General features: G+C 52.2%; 1 protein-coding gene across 1 annotated transcript; it reads left to right on the top strand.

Moving 5' to 3' along the window:
- Positions 1-7089: 7089 nt before the first annotated feature.
- On the top strand, positions 7090-23290 carry LOC116972888 (zinc finger protein 501-like; the record flags this gene model as incomplete). Its single annotated transcript, XM_033020474.1, has 4 exons — positions 7090-7379; positions 13736-13921; positions 22103-22415; positions 22500-23290. Coding segments are annotated over exons 1-4 (1530 nt in total), but the record flags the coding sequence as incomplete, so codon positions are not given.
- Positions 23291-23966: the final 676 nt, after the last annotated feature.

Here is a 23966-nt window from a genome sequence, read left to right on the forward strand (position 1 = left end):
CACTCTATTCCTTGGAGCGCAGGAGGATGAGTTGTGATCTGATAGAGATGTACAAAAATCACCAGAGGAATAGATCAGGTAGCACAGTCTCTTGCCCAGAGCAAGGGAATCGAGGGCCAGAGGACATTGGTTTAAGGTGAGAGGGGGGAAAGATTTAATAGGAACCTGAGGGGCACATTTTCCACATAGGTGTATGGTATGAGGTACCGGAGGAGGTAGTTGAGGCTGGGACTGTCGCAATGTTTAAGAGACACTTGGACAGGTACGTGGACAGGACAGGTTTGGAGGAATATGGGCCAAATACGGGCAGGTGGGACTAGTGTAGATGGGGCATGTTGGTTGGCGTGGGCAAGTTGGGCTGAAGGCCCTATTTCCACACTGTGTCACTCTATAATTCTCTCCCCCTTCTCTCTTGACCTCTCTTTCACCCCTCTCTCGCTCCCCTCTCTCTTCCCCCCATCTCTCTCCCTTCTCTCTGTTCCTCCCCCTCTCCCTCTCCCTCGACCTCTCTCTCTATCTTCCCCTTCTCTCTCTTCCCCTCTCTCTCTTCCCCCACTCTCTCCTCCTCTTCCCCTCGCTCTCCCCCCTCTCTATCCCACCCTCCTTCTCCCCCTCCCTCACACCCATCTCTTCCCCCCACTATCCCTCCCCTATTTATCCCTCCCCCTCCCTCCCTCCCCCTCTCCCTCCCCCTCTCCCTCCCCCTCTCTCCCTCCCCCTCTTCCTCCTCCCCCTCTCTCTCTCTCCCCATCTCTCCCCCCCTCTCTCTCCCCCCCTCTCTCTCTCTTTCTCTCTCCCCCCCTCTCTCTCCCTCTCTCTCCCTCCCCCTCTCTCTCCCTCCCCCTCTCTCTCCCTCCCCCTCTCTCTCTCCACCCCTCTCTCTCTCTCTCTCTCCCCCTCTGTCTCTGCCCATCTCTCTCTTGCCCCCCCCCTCTCTCTCTCCCCTCTCTCCTTCCCTCTCTCTCTCTCTACCCTCCTCTCTGTCTCTCCCCGCGATCCCTCCCCTAACAATATTCTACAATATCTCCAGCGAGGTAACAGAATAGCCAAACCAGCAACTTGCTGAAATTCTCTGTAAGTCTTCCTGAATTATCGCCAGTATTCGAGTTACGATGAAAGAATGGGTCAACAAGTCCACAGATCTCATTTGAGGATGGACATTCTTGCTATTGAGTGATGCAGCTTAGCTTCACCAGGTTAATTCCCTGGGTGGCGGGACTGACATACGATGAAAGAATGAGTCATTCAGGCTGATATTCGCTGGAATTTAGAGGGCTGAGAGGGGATCTTATAGAAACATATAAAATTATTAAGGGATTGGACAGGCTAGATGCAGGGAAAATGTTCCCCATGTTGGGGGAATCCAGAACCAGGCGTCACAGTTTAAGAATAAGGGGTAGGCTATTTGTGAATGAGATAAGGAGAAACTTTTTCACCCAGAGAGTTGTGAATCTGTGGAGTTCTCTGCCACAGAAGGCAGTGGAGGCCAATTCACTGGATGTTTTCAAGAGAGAGTTAGATATAGCCCTTCAGGCTAACGGAATCAAGGGGTATGGGGAGAAAGCAGGAATGGGGTGCTGATTGGGGATGATCAGCCGTGATCATAGAAACATAGAAAATAGGTGCAGGACTAGGCCATTCGGCCCTTCGAGCCTGTACCGCCATTCAATATGATCATGGCTGATCATCCAACTCAGTATCCCATACCTGCCATCTCTTCATACCCCCTGATAACTTTAGCCACAAGGGCCACATCTAACTCCCTCTTAAATATAGCCAATGAACTGGCCTCAACAACCTTCTGTGGCAGAGAATTCCACAGATTCACCACTCACTGTGTGAAAATGATTTTCTCATCTCGGTCCTAAAAGACTTCCCTCTTATCCTTAAACTGTGACCCCTTGTTCTGGACTTCCCCAACATCGGGAATAATCTTCCTGCATCTAGCCTGTCCAACCCCTTAAAAATTTGAATGGCAGTGCTGGCTTGAAGGACCTAATGGTTTACTCCTGCACCTATAGTCTATGTTTCTATATAAATGCTTTTCACTCCACATCACCGTCTATATCTCTCCTGCGACTCTCAGTCTGAGGACGGGCATGAACCTCGAAACGTCGCACATTCCTTCTCTCCAGAGATGCTGCCCGTCCCGCTGAGTTACTGCAGCATTTTGTAGTTGGGCCCCCCTTGAGGTTTTATCTCAGGTTTGCAGCCTCTGCAGCTGCTGTGTGTACCCCCCACGTGGTGTAGGAGCCGCAGGGGCGGGCCAACGGCGCCGTGGCAACCATTGCTAGGGCAGGATGGGCGGCTGTGATTGGCGAAGGACGCTGTCTGTCTGAGGCGCGAGGCTACGGGTCGACCTATTGGATGCGGTCACATGCGGCAGGGACACGGCTCTGGTGGGTCGGATGCAAGGAGAGGTCCTTTGTCTTCTTCTTGCGTTTGAGGCAGCAGAAGTTATGTAACGCCCTCCAGTCGTTGCAGCCTGTTCATTGTGCTGTTGTCGAGGGCTGTGAGGTCTACCCCTCCACCATGGGGGCGGAGGACAGCGCAGTTGAAAATGACGTGCTGCGCTCTTTGCTGGTCTGCTCCACACATGCAGGGTGCTGATGAACACAGTCCCCAGCGATGCATGTTGGCATTGAACCGGCCGACCCCTATACGGAGCCGGTTCAGGGCGACCCACTCTTTGCGGGGTAGGTCGGAGCCGGGTGGGGCTGTGGTGTTCGGTGCAACAGTGAATTGAGGAGGTCGCGAAGTCTGTTCCCAGCTGGTTCTCCATGCTCCTAGTGTGGTGAAACCGGAGCCACAGAGGATCGCTGCGTGACGGTAGAAGGGGCGACGAGATGACAGGCATTGAGGTTCCAGTTGCTGTAAGTCTTGGACGAGGTGGTGCAGAGGATGTCTGGCGTCCGATGTGGTCTTGCACACTAGCGTATGAGTGAAGTACTCTCTGCAAAGCTTGGCGGATGCGATACCTGCGAGCACCGGCAGAAGATCCATCTGAGTAGGGCGTAGGCAGGCGGTGATGATCCTCATGGTGTCGGTGTGGATGGCGTCTAGCTTGCTAGTACGAGCGCTGCGGCACCATGCTGGGGCGGCGTACTCAGCGGCGCTGTACACGAGTGCAAGAGCACTGGTTCAGAGAGTAGATGTCCTGGCGCCCCATGACAATCCAGCCAAGCAACGCAGGAGGTTGTTTCACACCGAGGCTTTAGCACGGAAAGCTTCAAGGTGTTGCTTGTAGGTCGGTTGCCGATCTACTTTCACCCTGAGGTATGTAGGAAATGGGTTATAGGGTAGAGGTGACCCATTGAGGGTGACGGTTAGCTGGTGTTGAGCTTCCTTGTTGTTCAGGTGAAAGGCCGTTGTGGTGGTTTTTGCCACACTCAGTTTTAATCTCCAGGTCTTTAGCTTGTCCGTGGACAAGTTCCATATCCGCCGAGAGCACATCCTCCACGTTTGACCGACGCCTGCCCGAGTGCAGTAGGGCTAGATAGGCCGCGTATCCATACTGGTTATCTGCGTATCCATACTGGCGTGAGGTCATGCGTGGCAGATCGCTGTTATAGAGATTGAAGCGGTTGGGGGCCAGTAATGAGCCTTGGGGGACTTCGTTTCTTAGGCATCGCAGTCAGCTAGATTGTCCTTCACTGATCTAGAGTACAAAACTGCGGCTGGCAAGGATGTTGGCAAGGAACCGCACTAAGTGACGGTCAGGAATGGTGCGGAGGAGCTTCAAGATCAGGCCCAGGTGCCACACTGTATCGTAGGCAGCGGTGAGGTCTACCAATGTGACGCCCACCTTGTGTCCATGATGAAATCAGTCCTTTGTGACGCTATGGGGATGTCAGTGAGGGAGGGAGGGAGGGAAGGAGGTCTGGATACCATCTGGTCCTCCGATTTCAGCGCCCTCTTGGCGGCGGGAGGCCGCAGTGCAATGTCTCTGGTCCTCCGACTGTAGCGTCACTGCTCCTCCGACTGTAGCGTCCCCTGGCGGCGGGAGGCCGCGGTGCAGCGTCCCTTGTCGGTTGCAGGCCACAGTGCAGCGCCTATGGTCCTCCGTCTGCTGCGCCCCCTGATCGCGGGAGGCCGCAGTGCAGCGTCTCTGGTCAGCCGGCCACAGTGCCCACTGGCGGCGGGATGGTTGAGTTTAGTTTGTTGTCACGTGCACCGTGGTACAGTGAAAAGCTTTTGTGTTGCGCGCTAACCAGACATCGGATAGACAACACATGATTACAATCGATCTGTCCGCAGTGTACGGATACGGGATAAAGGGAATAACGTTGAGTGCACGACTTGTGTGTCACCAGCGCGGAGACAGGTTTTCTCCCTATATAAGGTCATAAATGATAGGAGCAGAATTACTCCGATCATTTAGTCAAGGCGTATCTCTCCCTCCTAACCCCATTCTCCCCATAACCCCCGACACTCGTATCTCGGTTCACGCAATGGTAATAAGTCAATATTAGGAGAAGAGGTAGTGCAACAAGACCTAGGTGTCCTTGTACATCTGTCACTGAAAGTAAACATAAAGGTACAGCAAGCAGTGAAGAAAGCTAATGGCATATTGGCCTTCCTTGAGAGAGGATTTGAGTTTAAGAGCAAGGAGGTCCTACTGCAGTTGTGCAGGGCCCTGGCGAAACCACACCTGGGGTATTGTGTGCCGTTTTGGGGAATTTGAGGAAGGACCTTCTTGCAATTGAGGGAGTGCAGCGTAGGTTCACGAGGTTAATACCCGGGATGGCGGGACTGACATATGATGAAAGAATGGGTCGACTGGGCTTGTATTTGCAGGAATTTAGAAGAATGAGTGGGGATCTTATCGAAACAAATAACATTCTCAGATGATTAGACAGGGTAGATGCAGGAAAAAAATTTCCGATGCTGGGGGAATCCAGAACCAGGGGTCGCAGTTTAAGAATAAGGGGTAGGCCATTTAGGACTGAGATGAGGAAAAACGTTTTTACACAGGAGGTTGTGAATCTGTGGAATTCTCTGCCACAGAAGGCAGTAGAGGGGGGGGGGGGGGAGAGGGGGGGAAGGTGTGAGGGGGGAGGGAATGTGTGGGGGGGGGGTGAGGATGTGTGGAGGGTGAGGGGGCGCCACACCGACCTGGGGGTGCCGAGCCTCTCGCCTGCATATGAGCCGCCATGCACCGTGATGTCATCCGCACGCACGGTGCCCTGACGTCACCGCCCCAGCCATTGCGCAGAGTCACGTGAGAGGCAGCATGCATCATGGGAAGAAGGTCACACAGTGCTGGAGTCACTCAGCAGGTCAGGCAGCGTCTGTGGACAACACAGAAAGGGGCCGTTTTTTGGGTCACGACCTTTCTGCAGACATGAAACGTCGCCTGTCCACATTGACCAGAGATGCTGCCTGACCTGTTATGTTACTCCAGCACTCTCTGTCTTTTTGTGTATGAACCAGCATCTGCAGTTCATTGTGTTTGCCAAAGATAGGCACAAAGTGCTGGAGAGAAATATGGGCAACGTTTCAGGCTTCGGGACACTTGGCTACTAGTCGATGTTCCCGATGTTGGGGGAGTCCAGAACCAGAGGTCACAGTTTAAGAATAAGGGGTCGGCCACTTAGGACTGAGATGAGGAAAATTTTTTAAACCCAGAGAGTTGTGAATCTGTGGAATTCTCTGCCACAGAAGGCAGTGGAGGCCAATTCACAGGATGTTTTCAAGATTTAGCTCTTTGGGCTAACGGAATCAAGGGATATGGGGAGAAAGCAGGAACGGGGTACTGATTGTGGATGATCAACCATGATCATATTGGATGGCGGTGCTGGCTCGAAGGGCCGAATGGCCTACTCTGGCATCTATTGTCTATGTTTCTGTGAAGCATCACTTATCCACATTCCACACAAATGCTGCCGGACCCGCTGAGTTGCTCCAACACTCTCTGACCTTCTTCCCATGATGCATGCCGCCCCCATGTGACTCAGCACCAATCACCGGTGTGGCGGTGCCAGCAGACCCCCTCGGATTGGGGGTGACATCAGGGCGCTGGTCATGTACGGCGAGCGTGTGGCAGACGTCATGGTGCAGGGCCGGGGGTACGTCACTGCGCAGGGCGGCTGGCTGGCGGACGTTCTGGCAGCTCGTCGTGGTGCCCGGATGCTCAGCGCCCCCAGATCGGTGCAGACCCTCCCTTCTCCCACTTGCCTCCTTATGCCTCTCCGTTGACCCCCTCCCCTCACCCCCTCCTCTCCATCCCCTCCCTACCCCCTTCACCCCCCCCCTTCCAGCACTAGTAATGTGCACACGTTAGTAATGTCCTGTTTGCCAGCTTGTTGACCCTCTGTGTTCCCCTCCTGCAGGGTTTAGGAGCCATTGCTGTGGACGGAGAGACGGGGACGTGAGCGGCCATTGAGGGTGGCCAGGGTGCCGGTGAGTCCTCCCCATCTGCTCGGTGTGTTGGCTGAGCTTCGAGGGGCTGAGCTTTGATGGAGGACCACATGACGGGGCACAACAAGGAGAAGTGTCATGAGTGTGACGTGTGTGGCAAGGCCTGGCAGACCCCGAGCAAGCTGGAGATCCACCGGCGGGTGCACACGGGAGAACGTCCCTTCGACTGCTTGGAGTGCGGCAAGAGCTTCACCCGCCATGACTGCTTGCTGCAGCACCGCCGCGCGCACTCTGGTGAGAGGCCCTTCACCTGCTCCGAATGCGGCGAAAGCTTCAAGAGGGCATATGACGTGAAGATCCACCGGCGAGTGCACACGGGCGAGAAGCCCTTCGGCTGCTTCACCTGCGGCAAGCGCTTTGCCCAGTTGTCGGGGCTGCGGGTGCATCGGCGGGTGCACAGCAGTGAGCGGCCCTTCACCTGCTCCGACTGTGGCAAAAGCTTCAAGTCGTCGCCGGAACTGAAGGTGCACGGGCGCCTGCACACCGGAGAGCGGCCCTGCACTTGCAACGACTGTGGAAAGCGCTTCACCTGCTCCACCAGGCTGCTGGAACACCAGCGCACCCACACTGGCGAGCGCCCCCCCTACCCCTGTGCCCACTGCAGCAAGGGCTTCTCACACGCCACCAGCCTGCTGTCTCACCAGCGGGAGCACACCGACGACCATCTCTTTGGCTGCTCCGACTGCGACAAGACCTTCAAGAGGGCGCAATACCTGAAGATGCACCGGCGAGTGCATACGGGCGAGAAGCCCTATGGCTGCTCCACCTGCGGCATGAACTTTCCCCGGTTGTCGGGGCTACAACGACACCAGCGGGTACACAGCAATGAGCGGCCCTTCACCTGCTCCGACTGCGGCAAAGGCTACAAGTCGCCCATGCACCTGAAGGTGCACAGGCGCCTGCACACCGGGGAGCGGCCCTACACCTGCAGCGACTGCAGCAAGAGCTTCACCAGCTCCAGCAGCCTGGTGCGGCACCAGCGCACCCACACGGAATAGGCACTGTTTGTGTAGACACAAAATGCTGGAAGGAATGGGTAATGTTTCGGGTCGAGACCGTCTTCAGTCTCGACCTGAAACGTCACCCATTCCTTCTCTTCAGGGATGCTGCCTGTCCCGCTGAGTTGCTCCAGCACTTTGTGCACTTTTTTGTAAACCAGCATGAGCAGTTCCTTGTTTTTAAACCATTCTGGTAAACCATCTCTGCACCTTCCCCAAAGCGTCCACATCAGTCCTGTAATGGACTGACCAGAACTATATGCAATACTCCAAATGCTACCTGACCAATGTCCCTTAAAGATGCACATGTACATTCCTCTCTCCTTATGTCACCCCCTTTTATCTCCTTATTTTCTCGCGCCTCTGTCACTTACTCCACTCATCTGCCGATCACCCCCTCATCTGTAAACATAGTGTCAGTCCGAAGAAGGGTCCCGACCCGAAATGTCACCTGTCCATGTTCTCCACAGATGCTGCCTGACCCGCTGAGTTACTGCAGCACTCTGTGAAACATCACCTATCCATGTTCTACAGAGATGTTGCCTGACCTGCAGAGTTAGTGCAGCACTTTGTGTTAAGATTCATAGAATGATAGTGTCGAAACAGGCCCTTCAGCCCAACTTTCCCACACCGTCCAACATGTCCCAGTTACACTAGTCCCACCTGCCTGCATTTAGTCCATATCCCTTCAAACCTGTTCTATCCATGTACCTGTCTAATTGTCTCTTAAACGTTGGGAAAGTCCCAGCCTCAACTTCCTCCACTGGCAGCTTGTTCCATACATGTGAAAAAGGTACCCCTCAGATTCCTATTAAATCGTTTCACCTTGAATCCATGTCCTCTGGTCCTCGATTGCTCCACTCTGGGAAAGAGATTCTGTGCATCTAACTAAATTTTGTTCTATACCAGATTCCAGCATCTGCAGTTTCTTGTGTCTCCCTCACCTGTATCTACCTATCACTTATGAAGAAGGGTCTCAACCTGAAACATCACCCATTCCTTCTTTCCAGAGATGCTGCCTGTCCCACTGAGTAACTCCAGCATCTTGTGTCCACACTTGCCAGGCTTTGTCCAACCCCCATCTCTCTTTTCCAGCTTCCTCCCCCCACCTTCTCCAAGCAGTCTGAAGAAGGGTCCTGACCTAGAATGTTGCCTGTCCATGCTCTCCAGAGGTGCAAGTTACTCCAGGAGATTGTGTCTCTTTTTGTAAACCAGCATCTGCTGTTCCTTGTATCTAGACTAGGCGTGCATTTCATCCAACACTTGCACTCGGTCCGCCAAGGCCTGCTGAATCTCCTGATCGACAGCCATTTTATCTACCCTTAGCACTCCTACACTGGTCTTTCTGTCCTGGGCCTCCACGGAATGTTCCAATCCATCCCGACACGGAGTTTCAATCATCCTGACGCGAGGGCTTCGGACATCGGACTGTTGGCAGCGGCGACTGCGGAGGGTTCAACAGACCCGACCACGGGTGAACAAACGAGGAAGATGATTGAACTTTATCACCTTCCATCAGAGTGAGGAATGTGGATTCCGCTCTGGTGGATGTTTATGATAAATTTTATTTTATGTGGCTGTGGGTCTTGGTGCTTTTTACTTAGTATGCCTGTACGGTATTTCAAATATCACGGTACCTTAATTGGTGCATGTGACAATAAATTCAGACTTGAACTTGATAAGCTTTCCTCTATCATATCATCATATCTATCTATATAATGAAAAGTCTCATCTTGACCACTTCCTGTTTGCACTGTTGTTTGATTTTAGAAATAACTCTACCATATATGGCGGCCATCTTACCCACAGTCCTCCTCCGCTGATCAGGCCCGGAGGATTTTTCCCCTTCATGAAAAATAAAAGAGTTATGAGTGTTTAAAAAAAATAATTAGATTCTCGTGTCATTACCGCAATGAAGTTAACGCCCCTTCCGGGGGGGGGGGGGGGGCAGGACTATAAAACCCCGGAAGCCTGGACGTGGCTCAGTCCTGCATGATCGCGAGGGAGAGGCCACGATTTTCAGTCTGAGCTGGGAATCTACAGAACACTGTGAGTCTGCAATGTGTACTTGAATAAATGATTTGTTAGCCCATAGACAATGCCATGAGTTGTTTGGCCTGCTGCCGTGCCTGTACTTGAAACAGCAACGCTTTATTGGGACCGACCGTGTTTACTTCAAAAGTCCTGCTCATTTCGTGACTTCCGCTTAGTGGACAGGTCGCGCTGATTGTGTAATTTTTGGTGAGTGCAGAGTTCGGAAGTGCTGCTGACTGCGTAAGGCCCATAGTGGAGAAGCCGCGCTGAGCCGTGTGAGTAATTCAAGAGAGTTTACTGTCGTGTGTTTGTGTGAGTGTGTGTGAGCGTATATGTGTGTGTTTGTCGGAGTGTGTGTGTGAGTGTGTGTATGAGTGTCTGTGTGTGTGTGTCTGAGTGTATGTGTTTGTGTGTGTGTCTGTGAGTGTGTATGTGTGAGTGTGCATGTGTTTGTGAGTGTATGTGCATGTGTTTGTGAGTGTCTGCATGTGTATGTGTGTGGCTGTCTGAGTGAGTGTCTGTATGTGCATGTGTTTGTGAGTGGGTGTATCTGTGTGTTTGTGTATGTGGATGGTAGTATGTGTTTGTGTGTGAGTGAGTGTGATTGTATGTGTGTATGTGAGTGTGTCTGTGTGTAAGTGTCTGTGTGTGTGAGTGTCTGTGTGTGTGAGTGTCTGTGTGTTTGTAAGTCTGAGTATATGTGTGTTTGTGATTGTGTGTGTGTGAGTGCCTATGAGTGTCTGTCTGTGAGTGTCTGTGAGTGAATGGCTATGTGTGTGTCTGAGTATGTGTGAGTGTATGTGTGTGAGTGTATGTGTGTGTGTGTGTTAGTGTGTGAGTGTGTGTGTGTGTTAGTGTATGTGTGTGAGTATGTGTGTGTGAGTATGTGTGTGTGTGTCTGTGTGTGAGTGAATGTGAGTGAATGTCTGTGTGTGTGTCTGAGTGTATGTGTGAGTATGTGTGCGAATGTATGTGTGTGTGTGTGAGTATGTGTGTGAGTGTATGTGTGTGAGTGTGTGTGTATGTGAGTGTGTATGTGTTTGTGTGAGTGTCTGCGTGTGAGTGTGTGTGTCTGTGTGTATGTGTTTCTGAGTGAGTATTTGTGAGTGTGTGTCTGTGTGTGAATGTCTGTGTGTCTGCATGCATGTGTGTGAGTCTGCGAGTGTGTATGAGTATGTGTGAGTGTGTGCGTGAGTGTATGCATGTGTGAGTGTATGCATGTGATTGTATGTGTGTGTGAGGTGGAGGGTGTGTATGTATGTATGTGTGTGTGAATTTGCTGGCCTGCACTCTGCTTGAAATGCTGTGAGATTGGATTTGCTGCCTGCACACTGCTTGAGGTGCTATGAGATGGGATTTGCTGCCTGAACTCTGCTTGGGGTGCTCTGAGGTTGGATCTGCTGCTTGCACTCTGCTTGGGGAGCCGTGATTGGATTTGCTGCCCTGCACTAAATGATGACTTTTGAGGTAATTTATCAGATTTTCTTTGTTAAAGATTGAACGCTCAATTTCCCTATATTAAAATTGTCTCTGTTTTATGAACAGCAAAGAGGCATCAAGAGGCAGTGAGCAGCAGAACACAACAAAAGACACAACAAGAAAGAACCAAACTTAATAAATCTCATCTTTAACATTTAAATTGTTGTTATATTGTAAGTCATTCACATTTCAAACTTTAATAAATCCTTTTTCCACTTGCCATGCCTGCGTGTTCTTCATCACAATGGGTACCTAATTGGCAGGAATGGCTGCGCTGTCGGAGAGCCACTAATAGTGCATGGGGGGGGGGGGAGGTTGAGCGGAGATGGACTGAATGCGTGGGCGGAGGGGAATGGCAAGGAGCAGAGTGGGGTGGGGTGTGGTGAAGTGAGGAGGGGTGAACTGCCACCACACCAACCATGAGTTACTGGACTGCTAGTCCACCAGCCATGAGTAAGTGAACTGCCAGCCCACCAGCTGTAAGTGACTGAAGTGCCAGCCCACCAGCCATGACTTAGTGAACTGCCAGCCCACCAGCCATGACTCACTGAACTGCAAGTCCAAGAATTAATTCAGTCCACAATGTCCATACTAGCCCTCTGGAAACCAGCCCCTTCAGCCCACAACTCCCATACTAGCGCTCCAGAGAGCCACGCAAGGATAGACTTTCCTCCTTCATTGCTGTAATCTGTACAAAAAGATGAAAATGTCTAAAATGTATTGTCCCCCCTCCCCCCTTCTCTCTCACAGAGACTGTCACCTGTTTTCAGCAGAATGTCTGGCAGTTTCTGACCTGCCAACCCGCCAGGCCTGTGTTAGTGAGTTGCCAGCCTGCCAGGCCTGAGTGACTGAGCTGCCAGGTGTGAGTGATGAGCTGCCAGCCCAACAATCCATTTGATCCACAATGTCCATACTAGCCCTCTGGAAACCAGTCCCTTTGGCCCACAACACCCATGCTAGCACTCCAGAAAGCCCCCCCCCCACTAGCCAGCAATATTGGAATTGGTGGAGAGGTGGAATATTGCTTTGGAGGACCAGCCCTCCCGTGTGAAGCTGGGACCAAACGAGTCCCACTTAGTCTAGTACATAACTAAAACTCTGATCTTGTTATCTTCCGGTTTGCAGTCTTTCTTTTTGCCAGTTCACCCAAGGTTCGTTACGATCGGTTGAATGTCGTAAAAGTTAGCGAGGTTTAAAAATCTTAAAAACCGCGCGTGCGCAGATCGATCTCTTCTGCCAGTCAGCATCCCGCAGAGAAGTCTCTTTCCCTGTCACTCCCTGGGACAGTCCGTCCCTTCCTGCGCCATCGCGTCTTTACTGATGTTGAGGATGGCCGGCGGAGGTTTCCAGCCAGACACAATTTTCAGAGGGACATGAAGTAGCCCAGCCCCAAGCAGCCCAGCGTCGGAGACCTGAACCAGCCCAGCGTCGTAGTCCCTGCCCAGCCCAGCGTGGGAGATCCGGCCCAGCCCAGCCCAGAGTCGGAGACACAGCCCAGAGTCGGAGATGTCGCCGATGTCGCCAAATGGAAAGCAGAGACTCTGATCCTGGTGGAGGAGAACGACCAGCGCCCTCTGGTCCCCCTCGCTGACTCCTCCCACCCCCTCCCCCGTGATGCCCCCCTCTCCCCATGGCTCTTCCCCTTTCTTTCCTCCGAGCTCACCCCTCCCAACCCACACACCCTTCTCCCCCCACAACTCTCCCCGCCCACACGTTTCACAGAGTGCTGGAGTAACTCAGCGGGACAGGCAGTACCTCTGGAGAGAAGGAACCTTCAAACTGAGAGTCACAGGAGAGGGAGAAACAGAGATAAGGAAGTGTAAGCTGTTACTCCAGCACTCTATTATCTGAATGGCGTCAGGTTAGGAAAAGTGGAAGTACAACAAGACCTGGATATGCTTGTACATCCGTCACTGAAAGTGAGCATGCAGGTACTGCAGGCAGTGAAGAAAGCTAATGGCATGTTGGCCTTCATAATGAGAGTAGTTGAGTTCTCTGCAAAGAGATTTCTCTGCAGATGTACAGGTCCTAGTGAGACCACACCTGGGGTATTGTGTGAGTTTTGCTCTCCTAATTTGAGGAATGACATTCTTGTTATTGACGGAGCGCAGCGTAGATTCACCAGGTTAATTTCCGGGATGGCGAGACAGATGATGAAAGAATGGGTCGACTGGGCTTGTATTCACTGGAATTTAGAAGGATGAGAGGGTATCTTATGGAAACAAATACAATTCTCAAGGGATTGGACAGGGTGGATGCAGGAAACATGTTCCCGATGTTGGGGAAGTCCAGAACAAAAGGTCACAGTTTAAGAATAAGGGGTGGGCCATTTAGGACTGAGATGAGGAAAAAAAAATTTCACCCAGAGAGTTGCATATCAGAGGAATTCTCTGCCACAGAACACAATGGAGGCTGATTCACTGGATGTTTTCAAGAGAGAGTTAGATTTAGCTCTTAGGGCTAACGGAATCAAGGGATATGGGGAGAAAGCAGGAACGGGGTACTGATTCTGGATGATCAGCCATAATATTGAATGGCGGTGCTGGCTTGAAGGGCCGACTCATGCACCTCTTGTCTATGTTTCTATGTAAAAGCTTTTCACTCCATATCACCGTCTATATCTCTCCTGCGACTTTGTCTGAGGAAGGGCATCAACCTCGAAACGTCGCCCATTCCTTCTTTCCAGAGATGCTGCCCGTCCCGCTGAGTTACTGCAGCATTTTGTAGTCTGGCCCCCCTTGAGGTTTTATCTCAGGTTTGCAGCCTCTGCAGCTGCGGTGATTGTTCACCCCCATGTGGTGCAGGAGCCGCGGCCAACCTCGCCATTGCAACCGTTGCTACGGCGGGATGGGCGGCTCCGATTGGCGGAAGGAGCTGTGTGCCTGAGGGGCGGGGCTATGGCTCGACCAATGGGTCGCGGTCACATCCGACGGGGGCGCGGCTCTGAATGGTCGGATGCAAGGAGGGGGCGGGACCTGGTCGCCGGTCACGTGAGCCCTGGTGCGGCCAACGGGACGAGCAAGTTGAGCGCCGCAGCTCAGTTGGAACCAAAGATTATAGAGCAGAGCACGATGCGCCACTCTGCGAAAAAGCCGTAGTATGACATGTGTAGGACATGACGCCATTTTATTGAGCTGCAATTTACAATAATATTAATAAAATTTTTACAATAATATTAACTAAATATGTGAAGTGATCGATGCTGTATAAAACACTGTTCCCTACAACACTGATTACACCAAAGATGATAGAGCGGATCAATCTTTGGAACGGATTACACCAAAGATACTAGAGGAGCATTGCCCGCTGCCTCCCTCAAGCCACGCTTGAGGCTCTCCTGCCGGCCGCCTTCATCTGGTATCGGGGGGACCGAGAATCAGTCCTGGATCAACTCAGGAGTGGAGGAGACATCCTCTTCCCCCAAAGATACCAGAGGAGCCTCTAGTATCTTTGCTTTTCCCTGTGACCTGATGTAAGAGCAGATTGTGTAACTGTGGAGTCCGTCCCCGCTACCAAAGATGTCGCGTTTGGCATAAACAAATGGCGGCCGTGACGTTCCGTTACGTACTACACTTCAGTCCATTGGATTTCGGAGGAGTGGCCTATCTTGCTCTGCTCTATAATCTTTGGTTGGAACAGCCGCCGCTTGGCCTCGCGTCGTTTACCCACCCCTTCCTTCCCGAGGGCGATCCAGTGGCCGGTGAGCCGAGGAGCCGGAGGCCGAGGCTTGCGGGCGGGGAAGGATGTCAGGGAATGAGGTCCGGGTGCCCTCTGGTCCTCCAACTGTAGCACCTTCCTGGCTCAGCTCAGTTCGCAATAACCAACCTGACCTCTCGGTGGCTCTCTCTCTCTCACAGGGACAAGGAGCAGGCCATGTGTGACCGGGTGGGTTGCAGAGTGCGGATGGTGTACGTGGGGGTCACAGTGCACCCCGTCCCTGTGTGATGGGAACGGGGTTTACTGCTGTCCCATCTCTGTGGCAGATGTGAGCCCCCTGTCCATGGTCCCAGAGCCCCCCAGCCTGACACGGGTGGGGGGGATCACCGGACAGATGAAGACTACAGACTGTATGAACTATGAAGAATCGAGGACCATGGTCAATGTGATCTGGAAGTTTCTGATCGCGATCTCCTCTGCCTTTTCCCTGTATTGTTTCTCTGCATTCATAGACCAAAGAACGGTACTTTCGGCCCTTAATGCTTTGTCCCTTTAGATTTAGACTTTAAAAAATCCAATTCCACTTGCTGTCCTGCCCGATACAATGTTACAAATAACAGGACTCCCAGTGTTCCGCGACGGGAGAGACGCGTACGGTACAGGCTGCTCCTGCACACTCTACACCTCCTCGCCCTTGCCTTCTGTCCAGACACGCCCTGGCGGTCCATGTCACTGCCTGACGGTAGGAGTGGTCCCCAGTGGAGGTCTCTCTGTAAGGGAGTCCTCCCCTTTTACATCGGGGACCTGGGGTGGAGAGTGTTACCCATGGCTGTGGCCTGTAACAGATAATTGAGCAGGTTCACGGACTCGCCAGCCGCCAGTCACTTCTGCGGTGAGGAAGAGACCGTGTGCTATATGTACATGCAGTGTGAGAGGTTGCAGCCCATGTTCGACTATCTGAAGGGGCTTTCCTCAAATTTGGCTACATTTTAGCCCCACACTCCTGATGTTTGGGCACCTGGTACAACGGGGGGAATATCGGGAGGGAGGGGAGGATCTCCCTGTCCGTCTACTCCTGAACCTGGCCAAGATGGCCATTCGCGGGTCCATGCAGCGGGTAGTCGACGGCCGCACCGGGATTTACTGTCTGCCCCTTTTCGGGGGCCTACGTCCGTGCCTGCGTGTCCCTGGAGAGGGAATAAGCGGTGTCCACGGGGACTTTGGAGGCCTTCCGTGAACGCTGGTCCCCAAGGGAGGTCGAGTGTTTTGTTGATAAAGTTGGCGTTATATTAATTTGATGATCGTTTGTTTGTCGTCTCGAGCTGCATCATAACTTCCTGCATTTTGTGTTCAATGCCCCAATACATTGAATACCATATGCCTAATATTATTTACCACCCTATCTGCTTGTGCTGCCACCTTTAGTGGGCTATGAACTTGAACTGTCAACGGTTTAGCTTGTATTCACTGGAATTTAGAAGGGTGAAAGGGGATCTTGTAGAAACATGTAAAATTCTTCAGGGATTGGACAAGCTATAGACAACAGGTGCAGGAATAGGTAATTCGACCCTTCGAGCCAGCACCGTCATTCAATGTGATCATGGCTGATCATCCCCAATTAGTACCCCGTTCCTGCCTTCTCCCCATATCCCCTGACTCCGCTATCTTTAAGAGCCCTATCTAGCTCTTGAAAGTATCCAGAGAACCAGCCTCCACCGCCCTCTGAGGCAGAGAATTCCACAGACTCACAACTCTCTGGGTGGAAACGTTTCTCCTCATCTCAGTCCCAAATGGCCACAGATTCACAACACTCTGGGTGGAAAAGTTTCTCCTCATCTCAGTTCTAAATGGGTACAGTTTCACAACTCTCTGAGTGGAAACGTTTCTCCCCATCTCAGTCCCAAATGGCCACAGATTCACAACACTCTGGGTAGAAAGGTTTCTCCTCATCTCAGTCCTAAATGGCCACAGTTTCACAACTCTCTGAGTGGAAACGTTTCTCCCCATCTCAGTCCCAAATGGCCACAGATTCACAACACTCTGGGTAGAAAGGTTTATCCACATCTCATTCCTAAATGGCCACCCCCTTATTCTTAAACTGTGCGTGGCCCCTGGTTCTGGACTCCCCCAACATCGGGAACATGTTTCCTGCCTCTAGCTTGTCCAAACCCTTAATAATCTAAAATGTCTCAATAAGATGCCCTCTCATCCTTCTAAACTCCAGAGTGTATAAGCCCAGCCGCTCCATTCTATCAGCATATGACAGTCCCTCAATATGTCCTTCTTCAAATTTGGTGACCAAAACTACACACAATACGAGTCTGGTCTCACCAGGGCCCTGCACAACTGCAGAAGGACCTCTTTGCTCCTATACTCAACTCCTCTTGTTCAGAGATACAGCACGGAAACAGGCCCTTCGATCCACCAAATCCACGCCGACCAGCGATCACCCATTCACACACTAGTTTAGAGATGCAGCGCAGAAACAGGCCCTTCGGCCCACCGAGTCCGCGCCGACCAGCAATCCCCGCACACTAACACTATCCTAGACACACACAAAACAGGGGACAATTTACAATCTTTACCGAAGCCAATTAACCTACAAACCCGCACATACGTCTTTGGAGTGTGGGAGGAAACCGGAGCGCCCGGAGAAAACCAACACAATTCTACCGCGGGGCCACCGTGCCGCCCAGAGAGGGAGGGAGAGGTGAATACTTATCTCTCCCTCTCTCTCCCTTCCTCCCCCTCTCCATCTCTCTCTCCCTTTCTCCCTCTCTCCCTCCATCCCTCTCTCTCTCTCCGACACACACACACAGGGAGGGAAGGTGGGGGAGAGGGAGAGAGGAGAATCAGACATTCCTCAAAACGATCTAAAAACTTTCCAAAACTCTTTCTCTCTCCCTCTCTCTCTATTATCTCCCATTCTCCCCTCTCTACCCCTCCGATTATATCTCTCCTCCTTCCCTCCTCTCTCTCCTTCACCCTCCTCTCCTTTATTTTACCCATTTCTATCTCTCTCTCCCTCTCTCTCTACAAAACTCTCCCAAACTTTCTCTCACACTCCTTCCCTCTCTCCCTCCCTCTCCAAAACGTTTTCAAAACGTTCTCAAAACTCTCCCAAACTTTCTCACACCCTTCCTTCCTCTCTCTCTCATAGAAATTAGGTGCAGGAGTAGGCCATTCGGCCCTCCCTCTCAAGATCTTCAAAACGTCCTCAAACTTTCTGAAAAGTTCCTCAAAACTTTCCCCCTCCCTCTCTTCTCCCCCCCCACCACTCCTTTTTCCTCTCCATCCCACCCTCAATGCACCCAAAAAACCCAGCCGGAACCAAATCCGCGTCAATTCGCGCTCCACCCGGACGCGTGAGCGACGCCGTCCCGCTTTGCCAGCCACGGTGCGCCGCCCTAAAGCGTCCCCCCTCCCGCCGGAAGCGCCTTTGTGGGCAAGAACAAAGATTTTAGGGCAAGAAGTTCGCCACACAACCGGAGGTTGCAGAATGCAGCTGTGAAGAGCAGGTAGGGATGAAAGCACTACCATGCAGCGGGGGAGGCAGCAATGCAGCCAGTGATGCATGCATTTCCTTTAATGCAGCAGGGGGAGCATGCACAGGCGCTGGCAGGTGGTTTCCCACACTTTATAATTCACACTATAGAGAAAAAGATAGACAAAGAGAGAGAGAGAGAGATAGACAGAGACAAAGCACGGAAACAGGCCCTTCGGCCCAACTTGCCCACACCGGCCAACATGCCCCATCTACACTAGTCCCACCTGCTGCCCGTGTTTGGCCCATATCCCTCCAAACCTGTCCTATCCATATACCCGTCCAAGTGTTGTGATAGTCCCAGCCTCAACTCCGGCAGCTCGTTCCATACACCCACCTGTGTGGAAAAGTTTCCCCTCATATTCCTATAGGGAGGTTTCACGGCAGTCGGGTCACGACCCATGACCCGTACTGTTGCTACGCTACACCAAGTGGAGTACACGCGATGAACTGCAGGTCGGCACTTACCGTTGTTTCCAGCGTAGCGGGCCCGTTAAAACCCGCCGAAATTGTCAATTTTTTGTGCTGTAAATAATTATGGAAATCGGGATAAGCGTGAGAGACATTTAGCCTACTTCAGAATTCCAAACGTGAGGAGAAATGACGGTAGATAGAAGCGAGAGCTGAAGGGACAACAACAGCCAAAGTGCTTGGCGAACATTGGCCGTTTGCATTCATCCATTATGTCATTATTTGTGTTTTTTCTTGATTCCTTTGGCATCTAAAAAGTTTCAGGTGATAAATCTGGCTGTAAATTTTTTAAATCGGCCATGGTTCTCAAGTGGGTTTTTACATACAAAGAGAAAGCGCCTCTGAAGCAAAATTTACAGCCAGATTTATCACTTCTGAGACTTTTTAGATACCAAAGGAATCAAGAAAAAACACAAATGTTACTGTTGATGAAATGCAGTGAGCAAACGCGATAATTCCCAATATTTTTATTCTTTGGAGCGCAGAAGGTTAAGGGGGGACTTGATAGAGGTCTTTAAAATGATGAGAGGGATAGACAGAGTTGACATGGATAAGCTTTTCCCACTGAGAGTAGGGAAGATTCAAACAAGGGGACATGACTTGAGAATTAAGGGACAGACGTTTAGGGGTAACATAAGGGGGAACTTCTTTACTCAGAGTGGTGGCTGTGTGGAATGAGCTTCCAGTGAAGGTGGTGGAGGCAGGTTCGTTTTTATCATTTAAAAATAAATTGGATAGTTACATGGACGGGAAAGGAATGGAGGGTTATGGTCTGAGCGCAGGTATATGGGACTAGGGGAGAACACGTGTTCGGCACGGACTAGAAGGGTCGAGATGGCCTGTTTCCGTGCTGTAAATTGTTATATGGTTATATGGTTATATTTTCAATTCCGATATCTGCACGGCCAATGTTCGCCAAGCACTTTAGCTGTTGTTGTCCCTTCAGCTCTCGCTTCTCTTTACCTTCATTTCGCTTCACTTTTGGAATTCTGAAGTTGGGTACGTGTCTCTCACACTTACCTTGACTTCCACAATTTTTTACAGCGCAAAAATTCAACATTTTTCCGTTTTTTAACAGGTAAGAAAGTACACGTTTCTTGCATTAATAACATATACCGGAAGTTACGGATGTCCTCCAGATGGATTGAGCGGCTCCGTGCGTTAAGCCCTATGACCCAGTGACCTTATGTGTAACCCCCCTATTCAATTTTTCCCCACCCCAGCCTCTCTCACCTCAAACCCATATCCTCTGGTCCTCGATTCCCCTACTCTGGGCAAGAGACTCAGTGCGTCTACCCGATCTATTCCTCTGGTGATTTTGAGTGTGAGACAGAGAGACAGAGAGAGGGAGAGAGAGACAGAGACAGACACACAGAGAGAAAGAGAGACAGAGAGAGAAAGACGGAGAGAGAGGGAGAGAGACAGAGAGATAGAGAGAGATGGAGAGAGAAAGAGAGAAACACAGAGAGAGAGTGAGAAAAAGAGAGAGACAGAGAGAGGGAGAGAGACACAGAGAGAGAAAGAAAGAAAGAGACAGAGAGAGAGGGAGAGAAAGAAAGAGAGAGGGGCGAGAGAGAGACAGAGACAGATACAGAGAGAGAGAGACAGCGAGAGACGGAGGGAGAGAGACACATAAACAGAGACAGAGAGAGAAAGAGAGACAGAGAGAAAGAGACAGATAGAAAGAGAGACAGAGAGAAAGAGAGACAGAGACAGAGAGAAAGAGAGAGAAAGAGAAACAGATAGAGAGAGAAAAAGGAGAAAGAGAGACAGAGAGTGAAGGAGAGAGAGACAGAGAGAGAAAAAGAAAGACAGAGAGAAACAGCGAGTGAGAGACAGAGAGAGAGACAGAGAGAAGGAGAAAGAGAGACAGAGAGAGAAACAGAGAGACAGATAGACAGAGAGAGAGAGCAAGAGAGAGACACAGAGAGAGAGACAGAGAGGGAGAGAGAGAGACAGAGAGAGAGACACAGACAGGGAGAGAGAGAGAAAAAGAGAGAGAGAGAGGGAGATAAAGATACAGAGAGAGAGGCAGACAGGCAGAGAGAGAGACAGAGGGAGATAGAGATAGACAGAGAGAGACAGAGAGAGAAGGAGAAAGAGAGACAGAGAGAGACAGATAGACAGAGAGAGAGCGAGAGAGAGAGACACAGAGAGAGACAGACAGACAGACAGACAGAGAGGGAGAGAGAGAGACAGAGAGAGAGACACAGACAGGGAGAGAGAGAAAAAGAGAGAAAGAGAGAGAGGGAGATAAAGAGAGACAGAGAGAGAGGCAGACAGGCAGAGGGAGAGAGAGACAGAGGGATAGAGGTAGACAGAGAGAGAGAGACAGAGATATAGTTTGGCAATATAACAATGTTTTTTTATCATGCCAATAAAGTTTTTTAATTGAATTGAAATTGGATAAAGACAGAGAGGGAAAAAAGAGAGAGACAGGGTGAGAGGGAGACAGGGAGAGAGAGGGACAGAGAGAGAGAGAGACAGAGAGAGAGAGGGACAGAGAGAGAGAGAGAGGGACAGTGAGAATGAGAGAGAGACAGAGAGAGAGAGAGAAAGTGAGAGAGAGAGAAGAACAGAGGCAGAGAGAGAGAGAGAGAGAAGCACAGAGAGGGAGCAACGGACAGAGAGGGACAGAGAGACATAGAGAGAGACAGAGAGAGAGACTGAGAGACCGAGAAATTGAGAGGGAGAGACACAGACAGAGAGAGAGAGAGACAGTGATAGAGATAGACAGAGAGAGGGAGAGAGAGAGAGACAGAGACAGAGAGACGCAGAGAGAGAAAGAGAGAGCGATGGAGAGAATGTGCTGGAGTAACTCAGCAGGTGAGGCAGCATCTGTGGAGAAGATAGACACAAAGTGCTGGAGTAACTCAGCGGGTCAGGCAGCATCTGTGGAGCGAAGGAATAAGTGACATTTTGGGTCGAGACTCTTCTTTGGTTTAGTGTGGAGATGCAGCGCAGAAACAGGTCTTTTGGCCCGCGGAGTCCGCGCCGACCAGCGATCACCCCGTACACTAGCACTACACTATGCACATTAGGGACAATTTAACAATTTTGCGGAGGTCAATTAATGTACAAACCTGAATGTCTTTGAAATGTTGGAGGAAACGGAGCACCCGGAGTAAAAACCCAGCAGGTCAATGGGAGAACGTACAAACTCCACACAGACAGCACCCGTAGTCAGGATCGAGCCCAGGTCTCTGGCGGTGAGGCAGCAACTGTACCACTGTGCCGCGCAGAATTATATCTATGCCTCTGCCATAAACGCACCCAATATGTGCTAGTAATGTCATGCATGCCAGCTTGTTGACCCTCTGTGTTCCCCTCCTGCAGGGTTTAGGAGCCGTTGCTGTGGATGGAGAGACGGGGACGTGAGCGGCCAATGAGGGCGGCCAGGGTACCGGTGAACACCCCCCCATTTGCTCGGTGTGCGGGCTGAGCTTCGAGGGACTGAGCTTCGATGGAGGACCACATGACGGGGCACAACAAGGAGAAGCGTTATGGGTGCGATGTGTGTGGCAAGGCCTGGCAGTACCTGAGCGAGCTGGAGATCCACCGGCGGGTGCACACAGGAGAACGCCCCTTCAACTGCTCGGAATGCGGCAAGAGCTTTACCCGCTACGACCGCCTGCAACAGCACTACCCCGTGCACTCCAGCGAGAAGCCCTTCACCTGCTCTGACTGCGGCAAGAGCTTCAAGACGGCGCAACACCTGTACTCCCACCGGCAGGTGCACATGGACGAGAAGCCCCATAGCTGCTCCATCTGTGGCAAGAGCTTTACCCGGTTGTCGGTGCTACGGCGGCACCGGCAGGTGCACACGGGCGAGAAGCCCCATGGCTGCTCCATATGCGGCAAGAGCTTTGCCTGGTTGTCGAGGCTCCAGGATCACCAGCGGGTGCACAGCAGCGAGCGGCACTTCACCTGCTCCGACTGCGGCAAAGGCTTCAAGTCGTTGCCGATCCTGAAAGTGCACTGGCGCGTGCACACGGGGGAACGTCCCTACACCTGTAGCAACTGCGGCACGAGCTTCACCCGCTCCAGCAGCCTGGTGGACCACCAGCGCACCCACACCGGGGAGCAGCCCTACACCTGCGCCCTGTGCGGCAAGAGCTTCACCCACTCCAACAGCCTGCTGGTGCACCGGCGCACCCATACCGGCGAGCGCCCCTACACCTGTGCCCAGTGCGGCAAGGGCTTCACCTGCTCCAGCAGCCTGCGGTACCACCAGCGCATCCACACCGGAGAGCGCCCTTACACCTGCGCCCAGTGCGGCAAGGGCTTCACCTGCTCCAGCAGCATGCTGTATCACCAGCGCATCCACACCGTCGAGCGCCCCTACGCCTGCGCCGAGTGCGGCAAGGGCTTCACTCAGTCCAGCAACCTGCTGCTGCACCAGCGCACCCACACCGGCGAGCGTCCCTACACTTGCGCCCAGTGCGGCAAGGGCTTCATCTCCTCCAGCAAGCTGATGAAGCACCAGCGCACCCACACCGGCGAGCGTCCCTACACCTGCACCCAGTGCGACAAGAGCTACACCTCCTCCAGCAACCTGATGAAGCACAAGCGCACCCACACCGGCGAGCGCCCCTACACCTGCACCCAATGCGGCAAGGGCTTCATCTGCTCCACCCATCTGCTGTCCCACCAGCAGGTGCACGCCGGCGACCGTCCCGTCCCCAGCCCGGTGTGTGGAGAGCGCTTTGCTATGGCCTCCCAAGCCCTGTCTCACCAGCGCGTACACACCAGTGGCCAGCCTTACGACTGCCCGTACTGCGGTGAGGAGTTTGACAGCTCGCGGGGGTTGCGGCAGCACCGGAGGACCCACGCCGGCGAGCAGCTGCTCCCAATGTGACAAGAGAGCATGGGGGCTGCGGGAGCACCAGCGGATACACACCAGAGAGAGACCCTTTGTGTGCGCTGTGTGTGGCAAGGGTTTCATCCGCATGTCCTGCCTGTGGCAGCACCGGCGCACCCACAGCAGTGAGTGTCCCTTCACCTGCCCATCCTGTGGCAAGGCCTTTGCCCGCTCCTCCAGCCTGCTGGCACACCACCACATGGATAGGTGCTGTTTAGGTAGACACAAAATGCTGGAAAAAATGGGTAATGTTTCAGGGTCAAGACCCTTCTTCAGTGTGAACACGAAACGTCACCCATTCCTTCTCTCCAGAGATGCTGCCTGTCCCACTGAGTTACTCCAGCATTCTGTGAATGTCACCTATCCATGTTCTCCACAGATGCTGCTTGACCCGCTGAGTTACTCCAGCACTTTGTGTTAGTCATAGAGTGATACAGTGTGGAAACAGGCCCTTCGGCCCAACTTGCCCACACCGACCAACATGTCCCAGCTACACGAGTCC

This window comes from Amblyraja radiata, chromosome 5 (assembly GCF_010909765.2).
Source record: "Amblyraja radiata isolate CabotCenter1 chromosome 5, sAmbRad1.1.pri, whole genome shotgun sequence".
Lineage (NCBI taxonomy): Eukaryota > Metazoa > Chordata > Chondrichthyes > Rajiformes > Rajidae > Amblyraja > Amblyraja radiata.